The 16,358-nt window shown below is 35.1% G+C and overlaps 1 protein-coding gene across 1 annotated transcript in view; it reads right to left on the bottom strand.

Annotated features, from left to right (window-relative positions):
* Nucleotides 1–2,119: 2,119 nt before the first annotated feature.
* RNF2 (ring finger protein 2) overlaps nt 2,120–16,358 on the bottom strand; it is a 57,381-nt gene continuing 43,142 nt past the window's right edge. Inside the window, exons 2-7 of the mRNA XM_059937813.1 lie at nt 15,973–16,061; nt 13,077–13,237; nt 12,204–12,419; nt 5,526–5,798; nt 4,499–4,670; nt 2,120–4,140 (exon numbers count right to left, since the gene is read on the bottom strand). Of these exons, the coding sequence (XP_059793796.1) occupies nt 4,039–4,140; nt 4,499–4,670; nt 5,526–5,798; nt 12,204–12,419; nt 13,077–13,237; nt 15,973–16,059 (1,011 nt within the window). The 5' untranslated portion in view covers nt 16,060–16,061 and the 3' untranslated portion in view covers nt 2,120–4,038. The remainder of the gene's footprint in view (nt 4,141–4,498; nt 4,671–5,525; nt 5,799–12,203; nt 12,420–13,076; nt 13,238–15,972; nt 16,062–16,358) is intronic.

The raw sequence follows: 16,358 nt of genomic DNA, 5'->3' as shown, positions 1-16,358 counted from the left end.
GCAGATTGCATTGGAATTTTGGAATTTAAATCCAGACTCTAAAGCAGGGTTCTTAAGCAGTATAACACATACATACACACACACACACACACACACACACACACACACACAAAAGTTACAAAATATATTGTTACGGTTTCTGTTGAATAAGTGCTTTTTAGACTATTGGCAGCCTTTAGTTAATTTTTAGAGTTCTGACAAAGTTGATTTTGACAACTTTTAGTGTTCTCATTGCTTTTATGGAACATCAGATTTTCAGAGGTCCTTACTCCATTAAGTTCTCAAAGAAGCCATTTTTATAATTACAACAATGGAACACTAATTACTATTCCTTTCTAATAATCATGTTTCTAAGACTTAGAAAACCAAATATTTCTAACTAGAAATGTGATGGGAATTCAAAACAGACACCTCTTCTCATCTGGAATTTTAATTATTTCTTGTTTAGTTGTCCAAGTCAGAATCCTAAGGCTCAATTTTCTTAAATGTACAAGTGAAATATTGTCTTCCCCAGCATTAAGATTTAAAATGATAATGTAAAACTAATCACAAAGCTACAATAATCAAAACTGACTGGTACTGGCAAAAGAACAGTCATACAGACCAATGGAATATGACCTCAGAAATAAACCATGACATATAAGGTCAATTAATTTTCATCAATTGAAAATTAATTAATTAAGGCTGCCAGGACCATTCAATGGAGAAAGGGCAGTCTTTTCAACACATGTTGCTGGGGAAACTGGATATCCAAATGCAAACAAAGCTGAATCCTTACCTTTCGCCATATACAAAACTCAAAATGGATCAAAGATCTAAACTCTTGGCGGAAAATCTTCATGATACTGGATTTGGCAATGCCTTCTTGGATATGACACCAAAAGAACAGGAAACAGAAAGAAAAACTGGACTTCATCAAAATTAAAAACTTTGGTACATCAAAGGACACTACTGAAAGAGTGAAAATGCAACCCACAGAACGGGAGAAAATATCTGTAAATCATATATCTGATGACAGATTAATATCCAGAATATATCAAGAACTCCTACAACACACACAGAAAAACAATCCAATTAAAAATGGGCAAAAGACTTAAACAGACTTTTCTCCACAGAAGATATATACAAATGGCTAATAAGCACATGAAAAGATGCTTAGCATCACAAGCCATTAGGGAAATGCAACCAAAACCACAATGAAATAACACTTTACATCCATCACAACAGCTATTAAAAACAAAAACAAAAATAACAAGTGTTAGTTAGGATGTGGAGAAAGTGGAATCCTTCTACATTGCTGGAGGAATTACAAAATGGTGCAGCCACTGTGGAAAAGTTTGCAGTTCCTCAAAAAATTAAATATAGAATCACCATGTGATTCAACAACTTCACTCCCAGGTATATACTCAAAAGAATTTAAAGCAGGGACTCACACAGATACTTGTACAAAAATGGTCATAGCAGCATTATTCACAACAGCAAAAAGTGTCCAGCAATCTAAGGGCCCATCAACAGATGAATGGATAAACAAAATGTGGTATATTCATACAGTGGAATATTATTCAGCCATAAAAAGGAATAAAATTCTGATACATGCTACAACATGGATGAATCTTAAAACCATTATGCTATGAGAAATAAGACACAAAGGACAAATACTGCATGATTCCACATATATAAGGTGCCTAAAATAGTCAAAGTCAAAGAAAGAAAGTAGAACAGAGTTTACCAGGAGCTGGGGGTAGGAGTGGTAATGTGGAATTATCATTTAACAGGTACAGAGTTTCTGACTGGGATAACAGTTCTGGAAATAGATAGTGGTGATGGTTATACAACATTGTGAATGTATCTTAATGTCACTGAATTAACTGTATGGTTAAAATGATAAATTAGGTTATATATATATTTTACCATAATAAATTTTTAAATGATAATGTATTATCCAAAGGTCCTATTTAGTGAGCCTTTTGTTCCTCAGGTGAGACGGTGGTTATAGAAGTTACTTAGATAATAAATACTTTATGAAATGGCTGGTAGTTAATAGTAAATAGTACCCACCCTCCAAAACACACACACACATACACATACATACACACACACAACACTACACACTCAATGCTCTTATCAAATACCTATAATTATATTTTTCAAAGGATTACACATCCAATAAATTCACTAATGATGCAAAGAATTTACATCCTCCCATACTGACAGATAAAAACACATACATTCTCCAAGCACAAAGCTTATATTCACAAATAACTTTTTGCTTAAAGACAAATTTCAATTAATAATCACAATGGGAATTTAGTTATTTAATGCAACCACTAACCTAATGTCACCAATAAAATCTAAGCAGTTATATCACAAAACCAGGGTTATATTCAGTGGACATGCATTAATAATCTATACAATTTAACATTATACAAGAAAAGGAACTGAATACAAAATTTCCCTTGATTTTTGGTGGTTTTCAAATTTAATGGCACAGATTCCCAAGGTAAAAACAGATTTTAAATATTTTCAATAAAATGGTAAAAAAATCGAACAAGCCTTTTAATTTTCATATTGGGGTGAAGATTTAAAATATCAAGCTGGCCCCAATCTGTCAAAAATGACAGGTAAATATTTACAATGACTAGACAGGCTTTAGTTACAATGGTATTAGAGGATGACTCTCCCCTGGCAAAAACCTTTTATGGTTAATTCTCAATGCAAACATGTTTTTGTAAATATTGTGATAATATAAACTTGGAAACATACCTGGAATCAGGACAGGGACGAAAAATAAAACGCAAGTCAATCTTATTTCTGACCTGTAATCATAAAGCCTTTTGGCTCTAAACACCAAACACTGTCCTTCAATATAAAACTAAATTAAGAAGAGTAGAACAACTTTACCATGCTGGCTGACATTCTTCTACAGAATTATCTTTCACTACACATCAAGGCAGGGCTCAAGCTCCATTAACTTGCTTCTCTAGAAAGAGTATAATTAGCAGAGCACCAAATTTATAAACTGATATGGCAACCCAAAACGCTAAACACACTTTTCAAACAGAAGCAAATTTTTCCCCATTGTTACTTCTATGTGCCATGTTATTTTTGAAACTTATGTGGCTACCAATAAGAAAAGAATTAGGGAAGCTTTGAACATATCTTGTACTTTTCATCAAGGCTAAAGTGCAAAATATCTCCATGTCTCTGGTATTTTAATAGGAAAAAACATAACACATAATAAAGGAACTGAGATGACAGTAGAACTAATGCAAAAAAAGACTTCTTTAAATATACACTTGAAGACTACATAAGACCAATTTAATTTTTGTTTCTTCAATGAAATCTGTGAATGAACCAAGTTCTCACAGAACTTGAGATCTTGTTTGGTTCTCTTTCCCAGGATCAGAAATTCCAAAATTAGAGAGAAAAAAATGGAAGAAAATAACATTGCATGACAATGGACACTAAGTTCATAAAGAACTTTTTTTTTTAAATGAGATATTATGGAAGAAAACACCATGAAAATAATAATCCTATGAGAATTGTTTTTTACGCACAGTAAATTTGAGCCTTGGTCTTCATGAAGATACTACAGCTTATATAGAAAACTATAAATATACAAGACTCAAGGAAAAAAAGTCAAAATACATATTATTTAACATTCTGTAGGCCTAAAAAACTTTTGAAGGGAGGGGAAAGGACGGCCAACTGAATCTTCACTTAAGAATACAGAACTATGAAAAATTCCTGGGTCAAAAGCTCCAAGATGCTCCAAATGGAACCACACTTTGTGAAAACATACATCCTAGATATAGTTTTAAAAGGAAAGAAAAAGTACTGAATAACTGCAGTCCCTTCCAAAAAAGGATATCTTAAATTAAGGGGAAAAGATTCTAATAGTGTAAACGAATCTGGCTCAGAAAGAAAACTGAACAACATATCCAATGTTCTGTCCATAAAAGTAATGACGGTACATCTTTAATATTAAAGAAATAGGCTATAAAAAAGTTCATTCTCAGAATTGGTTTTAGTAAAAGCTCATTTGTGCTCCTTTGTGGGTGCATAATAAAGTTCCATGGGTTTGTTCACCTTCCAGTATTTCTCACTGACCAATTCCAAAGAAAAAGAGCCATTTAACACCTAAAACAAAACAAAACAAAACAAAACAAAACAAAAAAAAAAAAGAAAGAATTATGAAAACTGCTCAAAGCACAAAATTGTGAGATGGAACAAACATAAAAGTCCATCTTAGCACAACACTGTAAAACAACTATACCCCAATTAAAAAAAAAGTCCATCTTAAAAAAAATCTTAAGATAAACTTGTTGTCACTTATACTATTTATAAAAGAACAAAGGATGTATCAAGTTAACTACCTGTTGCAATTTCTCCTTCTTCCAGGGTCTGTACCATTTTATTAGGCCCCACCCCACAACCTGCCACTCTCAGATGATCAATGTACTCCCAATTTCAACAGCCTATTATTTTAAATACTTACAGTGAACTGGCCACTGGCTGTTGCTATGTAAATGGTATACTGCTTCTCACTGGCTGTATCAAGGTTCATCTGGTTTGATTCTCCTTTGCTTCGAAGTTCTTCTAAAGCTAACCTCACAGCCAGATACTTGGATAAGTGATCAACAGTGGCATTACCTGAAGTCTTTATGTATCTGGAAAAATAAATCATTAAAACCTTAATTTCTAGATTAGTGGTAAAACATACATAAATTATAAAACTAATACATTTCCAAAAAGGTATATAAAATGTAAAATGTCTCAATTACTGACAAAATAACATCAGAAATTTATTCCTCTATTATCTAAAAATTTCTTATCGAAAAGGTACAGAAACAGGAGAAGTACAAGCTCACTAACTACCAGGCCATGAAAGCTCTACCTACCTTGCCATCCATAAAATATGACATAAAATGACAAGAATCAAGTAGAAATAACACTGTACTGAGAGAAAAAAAAGAACATACCCCTCAACCCCAATGATCAGAGTTTTGAGTCTACAGCAGCAAGAAGAATACTAAGAATATGAGCAAATTTCTTCTTGTCTAAGAATTAATAAATTTTAGGTTTTTAAGACTAAGCACTGAAGTGCTAATCGTTTTTCAAAGCATTGTATACCATTTACTCACTCACTCAACAAATATTTGATGCGTATACGCACTCAAGGGCAGGCTCTCTAGAGTTATATAGCGGTAAAGCAGCCATCCTGGCCAGCATGAATTTTAGAGCCTACTGGCACCCCAGCATCATTGTTAAGAAATTTAAATGATCCTTTCTCCTCCTCTACCTAGAAGGGTCATTCCTTTCAGATATGCAACTGTGGGTGGGAAGCACATGAGGAAAGACGAAAACAACAATGCAGGCAGCGAAAATATCCAACCAAACCCTGGCAATCAATGGGATGACAAATATCACCCTTAATTCTTATCTAAAATTGCCTTTTAACTCCTTAACATTCTAAATTCTAACATTCTAAATTCAGATAATATGAAACTAATCCACACGCTTACCTTGTCTGTGCACTGTCATCTTTTTCCATAAGTGTGGGATGAGGCCTGAATACTAATTCAATTTCACTAGCACCATCCATTACTGGATCAATTGCCACTGCTGCATTGTTATTATCAAGCTCAAGCCCAGAATCATCAGATGTTTTGGTCCGTTTGTTACTAGGTCCTGCTTCCTGATTGCTATGTGTGGATGCATTACTACAGTGAGAACTGTCTCCATTGTCTTCTGCTCCACTACCATTTTCAATCTGTTGTTTCTTGCCTCGCTGTAATCTAGTTAAGGAAAACAAAACAAAACAAAAAACCGGGTTGCATGAAATCTTCATTTAGGCCTTTTCAATGCATCAACTTCGAAGTATGTTTACTGAATTTACTAAATTCTAAGTTCCCTGGTGGCCTAGTGGTTAGGATTCCGGGCTTTTACTGCCATGGCCCGGGTTCAATCCCTGGTCGGGGAACTGAGATCCCACAAGCCGTGCAGCGTGGCCAAAAAAAAAAAAAAAAACCCCAAAAACTAAATTCTAAAAACATCTTGATAACTGAATTTGCTCTAAGTTGAATAATGTCATTTATTTCCCACATGTCCCTGAAAGGTCTAGGGAATGTCACTCATACACAGGCAAACATTTGAATAAATTAAACAAATGTTTATATTCCCTTAAAAATTTTCTTTATTGATTATAGGAATTATTGGCAAATACTTATATTTTGATAATTTCCTTTATTATGAAATTTTAAATCTAAAGAAAGGCATAATTCAGTTATGAAAAATTTACAGTTCTGAGGGAAGATATTTATGCCTTTTTAATTAGAATTTCTTAAGGAAACAGGATTTAAGAGGAATGGTAAGCACTACCTGCCCGCTGCTGACCTCACCCAAAGTCTGCTAATGCAATGCAAAATTATTCCAACGCAGAAGATGAGATGGTATCTAAATATGGAGCATAAATACAGAAGCAGCTCTCTAACAAGCTCAAATACTAAAAACCAGTACTGGGCAAGGTACTTTGTATATACACCTTATTTACCCATCAAAACAACTATCAAGGCAGTTAACGTTATTATCATTTCATAAGTGAGAAAAACCAATGAAACTGAGGTCCAAGGCCCATGGTTATAAGCTAGTAAGCACCAGAACCAGAGGAAGAACATGATACACATTCTTTCTACCATATGTATTGCCTCTCCAGCTGTATATACAAGAAAAAACGAGGGAATATGTGATGAAAAAGAAATATGAAAGAACGACATGCACTTCTAAGAACAGTGTCATTACTACATTTTTATTGCCAGAACAAGGAAATAATAGCCCACTGTTTGGGAAAGATGCTCAAGAACTTTTTTTTTAAATTGAACTATAGTTGATTTACAATTCTGTGTTAGTTCTGGGTGTACAGTAAAGTAAGTTATACACACACATACATATATACATACATATGTATATAAAATTCTTTTTCAGATTCTTTTCCATTATAGGTTATTACAAGATATTGAATATAGTTTCTTATGCTATATACAGTAAATCCTTGTTGTTTATCTATTTCATATATAGTGGTGCGTATCTGTTAAACCCATACTCCTCTAATTTATCCCTCCGCCTCCCCTTTTCCCCTTTGGTAAATATAAGTTTGTTCTCCATGTCCATGAGTCTGTTTTGTAAATAAGTTCATGTGTATTATTTTTTAGATTCCACATATAAGTGATATCATATAGTTGTCTTTCTCTGTCTGACTTACTTCACTCAGTATGATAATCTCCACTTTTGCTACGAATGACAGTATTTCATTTTTTATGGCTAATATTCCAGAGTGTGTGTGTGTGTGTGTGTGTGTGTGTGTACGTACGTACCACACCTTCTTTATCCATTCATCTGTTATGGACACTTAGGTTGCTTCCATGTCTTGACTAATGTAAACAGTGCTACAATGAACATTGGGATGCATGTATCTTTTCAAATTAGTTTCCACCTTTTCGGGATATATGCCCCGGAGTGGGACTGCCGGATCATATAGTAACTCTATTTTTAGTTTTTTAAGAAACCTCCATACTGTTCTCCATAGCTGCACCAATTTACATTTCCACCAACAGTGTAAGAGGGCTGGCTCCATTTTCTCCACACCTTCTCCAGCATTTATTATTTGTAGACTTTTTGATGATGGCCATTCAGATCAGAGTAAGGTGATACCTCATTGTAGTTTTTATTTGCATTTCTCTAATAATCAGTGATGTTGAGCATCTTTTCATGTGCCTGCTGGCTACCTGTATGTCTTCTTTGGAGAAATGCCTATTTAGGTCTTCTGTCCATTTTTTGATTGGGTTGTTTGATTTTTGATACTGAGTTGTATGAGGTGTTTATATATTTTTGAAATTAAGCCCTTGTCAGTGTCATCATTTGCAACTATTTTCTCCCAGTCCGTACATTGTCTTTTTGTTTTGTTTATGGTTTCCTTTGCTGTGCAAAAGCTTGTAAGTTTGATTAGGTCTCATTTGTTTACTTTTGCTTTTATTTATTTTGCCTTGGGAGACTGATCTAAAAAAATATTGCTACAATTTACATCAGAGAATGTTTTGCCTATACTCTCTTCTAGGAGTTTTATCGTGTCATGTCTTATATTTAAGTCTTTAAGACATTTTTAGTTTATTTTTGTGTATGGTGTGAAGGAATGTTCTAACTGCATTGATTTACATGTGGCTGTCCAGCTTTCCCAACACCACTTGCCAAAGAAACTCTTTTCTCCATTGTATATTCTTGCCTTCTTTGTCAAAGATTAGTTGACCACAGGTTGTGTGGGTTTATTTCTGGGCTCTTTATTCTGTTCCACTGATCTGTATGTCTGTTTTTGCACCAGTACCATGCTGTTTTCGTACCTCTAGCTTTGTAGTCTTGTCGGAAGTCTGGGAGGGTTATGCCTCCAGCTTTGTTCTTTTTCCTCAGGACTGCTTTGGCAATTCTAGGTCTTTTGTGGTTTGATATAAATTTTAGGATTATTTATTCTAGTTCTGTGAAAAATGTCATGGGTAATTTGATAGGGATAGCATTAAATGTGTAGACTGCTTTGAGTAGTATGCCCATTTTAACAATATTAATTCTTCCAATTCAAGAACATGGGATGTCTTTCCATTTCTTTGAATCATCTTCTATTTCCTTTATCAATTTTATAGTTCTCAGCATATAGGTCTTTTACTTCCTTGGCTAAATTTATTCCTAGGGTTGTTTTTTTTTTTTGACGCAATTTTAAACAGGATTGTTCTGTTTTGTTACTTTCTCTTTCTGATATTTCGTTGTTAGTGTAAAGAAATGCAACAGATTTCTGTATATTAATCTTGTATCCTGCTACTCTGCTGAATTCATTTATTAGTTCTAATAGTTTTTGTGTGGAGGCTTTACGGTTTTCTATCGAGTATTATGTCATTTGCATATAATGACAATTTTACCTCTTCCCTTCCTATTTGGATACCCTCCCTCCCTCTCTTTCTTTTTTTTTTGACTGCTGTGGCTAGGACTTCCAATACCATGTTGAATAGAAGTGGTGAGAGTGAGCATCCTTGCTTAGGAAAGATGCTCAAGAACTTTTTTTTTTCCCAAAAAGATAAAATACTGTTTATGAAATCTATACAGCATTTCAAAATTAAGAGGGGGTGACTAATATGTTAATTGACAAAACTATGATTCAAAAATATATGAACACTGGGACTTCCCTGGTGGCACACTGGTTAAGAATCTGCCTGACAATGCAGGCAACACAGGTTCGATCCCTACTCCTAGAAGATCTCACACGCCGCATAGCAACTAAGCCCGTGTGCCACAACTACTGAGCCTGTGCTCTAGAGCCCGCGAACCACAACTACTGAGCCTGCACACCACAACTACTGAAGCCCGCACGCCTAGAGCCCCTGCTCTGCAACAATAGAAGCCACCGCAACGAGAGAAGCCACCACAATGAGAAGCACGCACGTTGCAATGAAGAGTAGCCCCCGCTCACCGCAACTAGAGAAAGCCTGCACGCAGCAACAAAGACCCAACACAGCCAAAAATAAATAAATTTATAAAAAAATAATAACGTGAACACATACAATGGAATATTAGTCTTAAAAAGGAAGGAAATTCTGCAGGTGCTACAACATGGATAAACTTTGAAGACATTAAGCCAATCACAGAAAGACAAATACTGTATGATTCCACATATATGAGGTATTTAAAGTAATCAAAATCACAGAAACACAAAGTAGAATGGTGCTTACCAGGAGCTGAGGAGAGGAGGAAGAAATGAGGAACTGTCGCTTAATGGGTACAGAGTTTGTTTTATAAGATGAAAAGAGTTCTGGAAATTGGTTGTACAACTGTGTGAATGTACTTACAATACTGCACTGTATATTTAAAAATGTTGAATATGGTAAATTTTATGTTTTTTATCATAATTTTCTACTGTGATATGGAAAGACCAAAATAATGAAACAAACAAAAAACTCAACAGGGTTACTTGTCTAATGTATTTATTTTTACCTCACCCTTCTTTCCAAAGAACAGAGCTAGATTAATGTAATTTCAGGCAGCATTCACAAAATAATGTTCAGATAATGGAGGTAGATCAAAAGCCTATCATATCCTGCATTTATCAAATCATAACCATAACACTACATACCGTTCTAGAGACAGCATTTCAAGAATTATACACCAACAAACTTGAATGTCATATGAGGAATAAAAGAAATTAGGAATGTAAATATTTAGCCTTTAGAGGAGCATATAAGAATGTGTATTTATATGAAATTATCTGAGGACTAGTAGATAGAAGCAGAATCTGAAATAAGTATAGAATCCAACATAAGTATTTTGACAAAGACACATCAAGACTGCTACACACAAAAGACTAATTTTAATTCAATATAAGGGAAGAACTTTTAAAAAATATATATTCATACAAAACTATTTACTTATTTACTTTAAGCCAAACGTAGTTCTATGTACTGGTGTTATAAGAATCAATAATACTCACACAGTCTCTACCCTCTTAGGGCTTATATTATTCTAGTACAGCAAATAACACACACATGTTCAGAGAATGATAAGCGCTATGAAGAAAAATGGGGCAGAGACGGTAAGAAAGTATGGAGTCCTGGGGTGGAAGACGGGAACTTAGCAGACACCTGAAGAATGAGTGTGTGCCATGTGGACTATCTAGAAGAAGAGGGTTCCTGAAACAGAGAGCAGTAAGTATAAAGGCCCTCAGGCAGAAACAAGCTTGCTAAGTCTCAAAAACAGCCAAGAAGCTTTAATAAAGTTATTAATAAATGAAAAAAAGCTTCTATCACATATTCCCACCACTAGAAATGTTCAAGTAAAATCAAAGGTCAATCTATAAAGGATTTTACGAAGGGGATTCTTTCTCCTGGTAAAAGACTAAAAGTTTGCTCTTCAGAACCACTTCTGGAACCTTTGAAATACGAATGCCTGTACCCCAATCAAAGATTTTGATTTACTTAGTCTGGAGTGATACCTTTGAGGCCCTAGGATTTAAAAGCTTTCCAAGTGATTCTGATATTCAGCCAAGGTGAAAGCCACTAGATTGGGATGTGGCTTTATTGGTGGCTGGCTTTATTGGGATGTGGCTTTGGAAGATGCTGACTCTCCCTGAGGTCTAAACATATTAGGAGATGTCAGAGCAGAAAAGAGAATAGGGGTGAGGAAAGTGCTCAGATTACATAGGGTCTTGGAAGCTATCATTAAAGTCTTTTAACCTGAATGTGAATAGAAGTTATTAGAGGCTTCAAAGCAAAGGAGAACTATGACCTGACTTCCAATTTATCACTCTGGCTGCTGTGCTGAGAACAGACAATGTGGAGGTAAGCACGGAAAGTTGAAAGACCAATTAGCAGGCTGTTTCAACACTTTCAAATGAAAGATGGTGGTTGCCTAGACCAATCTGGATATATTATGGAAAAAGCTAAAAATATATTTATTCACAAACTGGAACACAGACTGGGAAAAAAGAGAGAGGTTAAAGGTAACTCCGAAGTTTTTGGCTAAAGCAAGTAGGATGATGGAGTTGCCATCAACTAAAATGAGCAAGAATGAAGAGAAGTAGGGGCTAAGAATTACAAGTTCAGTACTGAACATGTTAAGTCTGAGATAAGGAACAGCTAACGACATACAAAGGGAACCAGGAGAATATCGTCTCTTGAAAGCCAGCAGAAGAAAACCAGTCAAAGAGAAAAGAAAAATTAACTGTGTAAAATGCTGCTAAGTAAGATGAGATCTGAGAATCAGCAACCGGGTTTTGCAATGTGGAGGTCAATGGTAACCTCAACAAGGGTGATATGAGGCATGGGGATAAAGCCTGACTGGGGGAGTTCAAAATGGGACAGTAGAAGTACTGGATATAGTAAGCACAGACAACTCTTTTAAAGAGAAGAGGAGAAATACAATGGTAAGTGGATGGAGAAGTGGGTATAAGAGAGGGTATTTGTTTTGTTTTGTTTTGTTTTAAGACTCTAGTACTTTAAATGGAATACCGTATTATGCCTAGAGACATATTTTATACCTTCAAGAAAAGGTAACCATACAGAACTACTATTTGTTACTGGATTTTATCTTTTTCAAAATGGAGGGTGTTAATTCAGTATTTAATAAAGTATTTGGAAAAATGGCTGCCCTGCCTGGCCTTCTCTCCCATATACCTGTTCATGGCCTGTATCTTCAGTCCTTCCTCAATGCTGTGACTGAGTGCTTGCTGATTATTGTGCTTGTTGATCCTGGCTAATACTCTTTCTTGATGAGCTTCATACTCATCACGACTTGGATAAATTTTGCTGATGAGTGCATCAAAGTTTGGGTCTGGTCTTAGTGATCTTTTGGAAACTAGCTTTTTCCGACAGGTAGGGCATTCTTTATTGCTAAATAAAAAGAGAGAAAAGAAAATGTAAATAATGCCAGTATCTTTGGGCTAAAGACAAAAATAGCCAGCTTCCAGATAATTATCATCTTTATTCCAATAGCTTTACTAAGTCACAGAAATTTAAACTGATTAATCTGACTTTCCTTGAATATCTGACTAGTGACTAAGCAAGATTTTTGAAACCTGAGACTCTCCATACTACTTGCCAATAGAGGAAAAAACTAAATACTTCCCCATGATAAATTATATATAACCATTTTAGAAATAAAAATCTATCCCTTCCTAAATTTCCCGTTTCTGATATCCATGCTATACATGGAAAAACCATCCACTAATACATATTAATTTATATGTTATGAATTATTTTATTAAAATAGCATTCATCAAGATATTATTTTATATACTTAAGTGAGAAAATCATGGTTTCATGCTTCGTAATTTCCTCAAAATAAAAACTCATCCTAAAAAGCTTCTAAAACTATACAAAATCAACTGTTTCAAAACAAAGATTCTCCAAAAATTAAAACCTAGACTGTAGATAAATTTCCAATTCTCAAACGAACACTTATAGAAAATGCATTTCTCAAAACCCACAGAGCACTAGAACACTGACCTCGTATAATTTAAGTACCTGGCATAATTCATTTTAACATACCCACTTCTGAGGGCTGTGATAATGCAGTCTGCACAAAAACGATGTAAACACTCTTTTGTAGTCATGGTGTTCTTCAACATATCCAAACAAATTGGGCACATTAACTCACTGTGTAGACTTCGAGGTGAAACCACAATTTCCAAGCCATCCGTTATTGCCTCCTGTAAAAGCATCACTTTAAAATTAAATGCTACCTAATTTAAAAAAAAAAAATTATGGACAAGTTCAAACGTAAGAATATAGAAAATGACAAAAATGAACATCTATATACCCATCACCCAGTCACCATCACTGTCAACTCACAACCAATCTTGTTTTAGCTATAAATCTCCTCCAACTCCCCTCAGCCCCAGCACCAAAGCATTATACAAATGCCCTTATTTTAATGCTAAAGATAACATATTATATATTTAAAAGATAACTAATGCTAAATTACGCTGGTATAGTAATAAAAAAAAGCACTGAATATGGAATTAGATGGCTTAGGTTCTATTAGTTCTATAACTAGCTTTGTGACGCTAAATAATTAGTTTTAACATTGTCTTCTTACCTGCAAAATGAGGAAGTTAAGCTAAATGAACCCTAAAAATTCTTCCATCTGCAAAACTGTACCATTTTGATAATAAACTATACATTTCATGCCATCCATTAAAATATTTTAAAATTCAAATATAAGTATTCTCTATTTATACACAGCTTAACAGGATTTAATATTAAAATCACCTTTTGAACCTTAAAAAGTCTTGATCCACAGAGCAGTTTTATACAAAGTGGTCAGGTTCTCAAGCTAACCTACAAACTGATTTAAACCATAGCACCTCTGAAGTATAAAAAGTATTAGTATTTCTAATTGTCATGTCTAAAAACATTTTCAGTGCGAAAATGCATTTGGAGTTCCAATGCAGAATTCAGGACAAACCTCCCAAATGCACAGATTAGTGACTCCTACTTTCTTTGCCACTACCACTACTCACCCTTCCCACAAGGTGGCACTGAGAACAAAGATTATGTAGCTCTAAAGGCACCAATACAGGCTCCTATGGACTGAGGAAAGAGGTCTAGTGTGTGGCCACTGAAAAGGAAGATGCAGGTAGAATAAGGGGCTTCCCATATGTTACTGACACTTCCTGTCTCCACTGGCTCTCCGTCGTACTTGTGTTTTCTCTATAGGGTCAAAGATTGATGACCCCACAAGGAAAGACATCGAAACTATAGATATTGCCCATTATCAAGTATCCATTATGTTTCAACCTCTCTATATAAAGCACTTTCTGTATTTTACTTAGTTTAATATATACACAAGCTTTTGATTTAGGAATTATAACCTCGATTTTATAAATCACACAGAGAGTAGGATGATGATCCAGCTAGTAATCAAGTCTGCTCCCCTCTTCCTCTTTAGAATTTGCCTAGCAAAATCTGAACCCTGGATAAACCATCCATCCATATTTTCCATGACTATACCTGTGCATCTGCATAGCACTGCAGGGGAAAAAAAGGGAGGAATCACACAACCAGACTGATATCACTAAAAACTCATTTTTCTTTTCACTACACTATTTTACAACTTTTCTTCTATCTGCAGACCTACCACCTAAATGTTCAATAGATTAATTACCTTACCTCAAATTTCATTTAAAGAACTCTCTCATTTTCTCTCTACCAAATCTTTATAAAGCACCTTCCTTTCTTCTTACAAAGAGAAAGTACACCTCTTCCTATCACATGTCCATTCCTTCCTACCTTCTCAAGTATATACCTCTTTGGATTATTCTATTTGATCTCAGACTTCAGCAATCTCTCCCTCTTCACTAAATCAGCCTAGATTAATATAGGGTTGCTGCATAGTGAAATGTGAATGATGAGCTTACAGCTGTGTGTAGAGGAGGGTAGGGTGAGGGTGGTTCCGTCTCTCATCTTATTAACAAAACAAAATTTAAATAACTTCCTGATTCTATGTTGCCCTCAAGTTTTCCCTCCATTTCTCTGCTTCTCTGCACAGCCAAACTTCTCTGAAACATTACCTACTCATTTTCACCTCCCCCTCCCCTTTAACACAGCAGAACCTACTCAAGTGAATCTACTCTGGTGAAGGTCACCAAGTATATACTGCCAACTCTAATGCTCACTTTTGTAATCTTCATCTTACTCATCCTCTCAGTAGTACTGAACACAGTAACTGCATCCTCCTTGAAACACTTTGTCCTATGTTTTGATCCCCTCACTTCATCTTCCATTTTTCCTTACTTTTCTTTAGCCGTTCCTTCTCAGTCTCCTTTGCTGGCTCCTTTTCCATTACTTAATTTCTAAATGCTGAAGCTCCTTTGGATGAAGTTCCGGGCCTTCTGCTCATCTCTCCAGGTGCTCTGGCATTCTCATGCTTAAAATGTACTGACAAGTCCTAAAACTTTATATTTAGTCCAGACCCCTAGGTAGCATCTCTACTTGTCTTACAGGCATTTCAAACTGAAAATGACTTCAGTTTTAAGCATGTTTATCTCCTTCAAACCTGTTCCTCTCCCAGTCTTTCCCATCTTCACCTTCTCAAAATAGTCTTCCCTGGTTCTCCCGTTATTATTTATTACAGCATTAAGGACCTTCCCTTTACATAACTTCTCATATGTGTAATTTACTTGTTTGATGTCCATAAACTCCCTGGGCTGGTGCCACATCTGTTTTATTCACCACTTTATCTATTGCCTAGCTTAGGACCTGGTATAGAATATGCACTCAAATTATTTGTTCAAGAAATGAAGTGTCAACCAAACATACATAAATTAGAACTGTACATAAATTTATTATTACTGTTATGTTCTTTCAAGTTTTCACTTTCTAAAACTATATCCCAGTTTATATATGTCTCATATTTCCCCTAAGTTATCTTAATCTACATTACCTGAGGTGTTCGTTGTAATTCATATAAACTGAGTTCCCATGTTTTGCTTAATGGTTGAGTTCCGTTTGTCTGCACAGCCTGAGACATTGCTAGGAATAAAGAAGAGAGAAAAACAATTTTAGTATCTGAAAGGGAAGTAAATCTCAAAACTAATTTTTAGACATTGTAAATCCTGAGAGTAAAACCAACAGAAATTACACACTGGCTCCTCAAGAATGAAAAAGAAGAAAAGCTCAAGAATCTTTCCATTTATAAATACAAGCTACCTGAGAGCAAGAAGTTATCACTGATCTCTGAATGCCTAACAGCTCGCACACAGAGAATGCTTAATTATTACTGATGTATAGGAAACTCTCTTCACCCAAAATAAGAAGTATCTTTCTGAA

The sequence above is a fragment of the Balaenoptera ricei genome, chromosome 1 (assembly GCF_028023285.1).
Source record: "Balaenoptera ricei isolate mBalRic1 chromosome 1, mBalRic1.hap2, whole genome shotgun sequence".
NCBI classification, from domain to species: domain Eukaryota; kingdom Metazoa; phylum Chordata; class Mammalia; order Artiodactyla; family Balaenopteridae; genus Balaenoptera; species Balaenoptera ricei.
The sequence above is the reverse complement of the archived record's forward strand: the minus strand, read 5'-3'. Positions and strand labels throughout refer to the sequence as shown.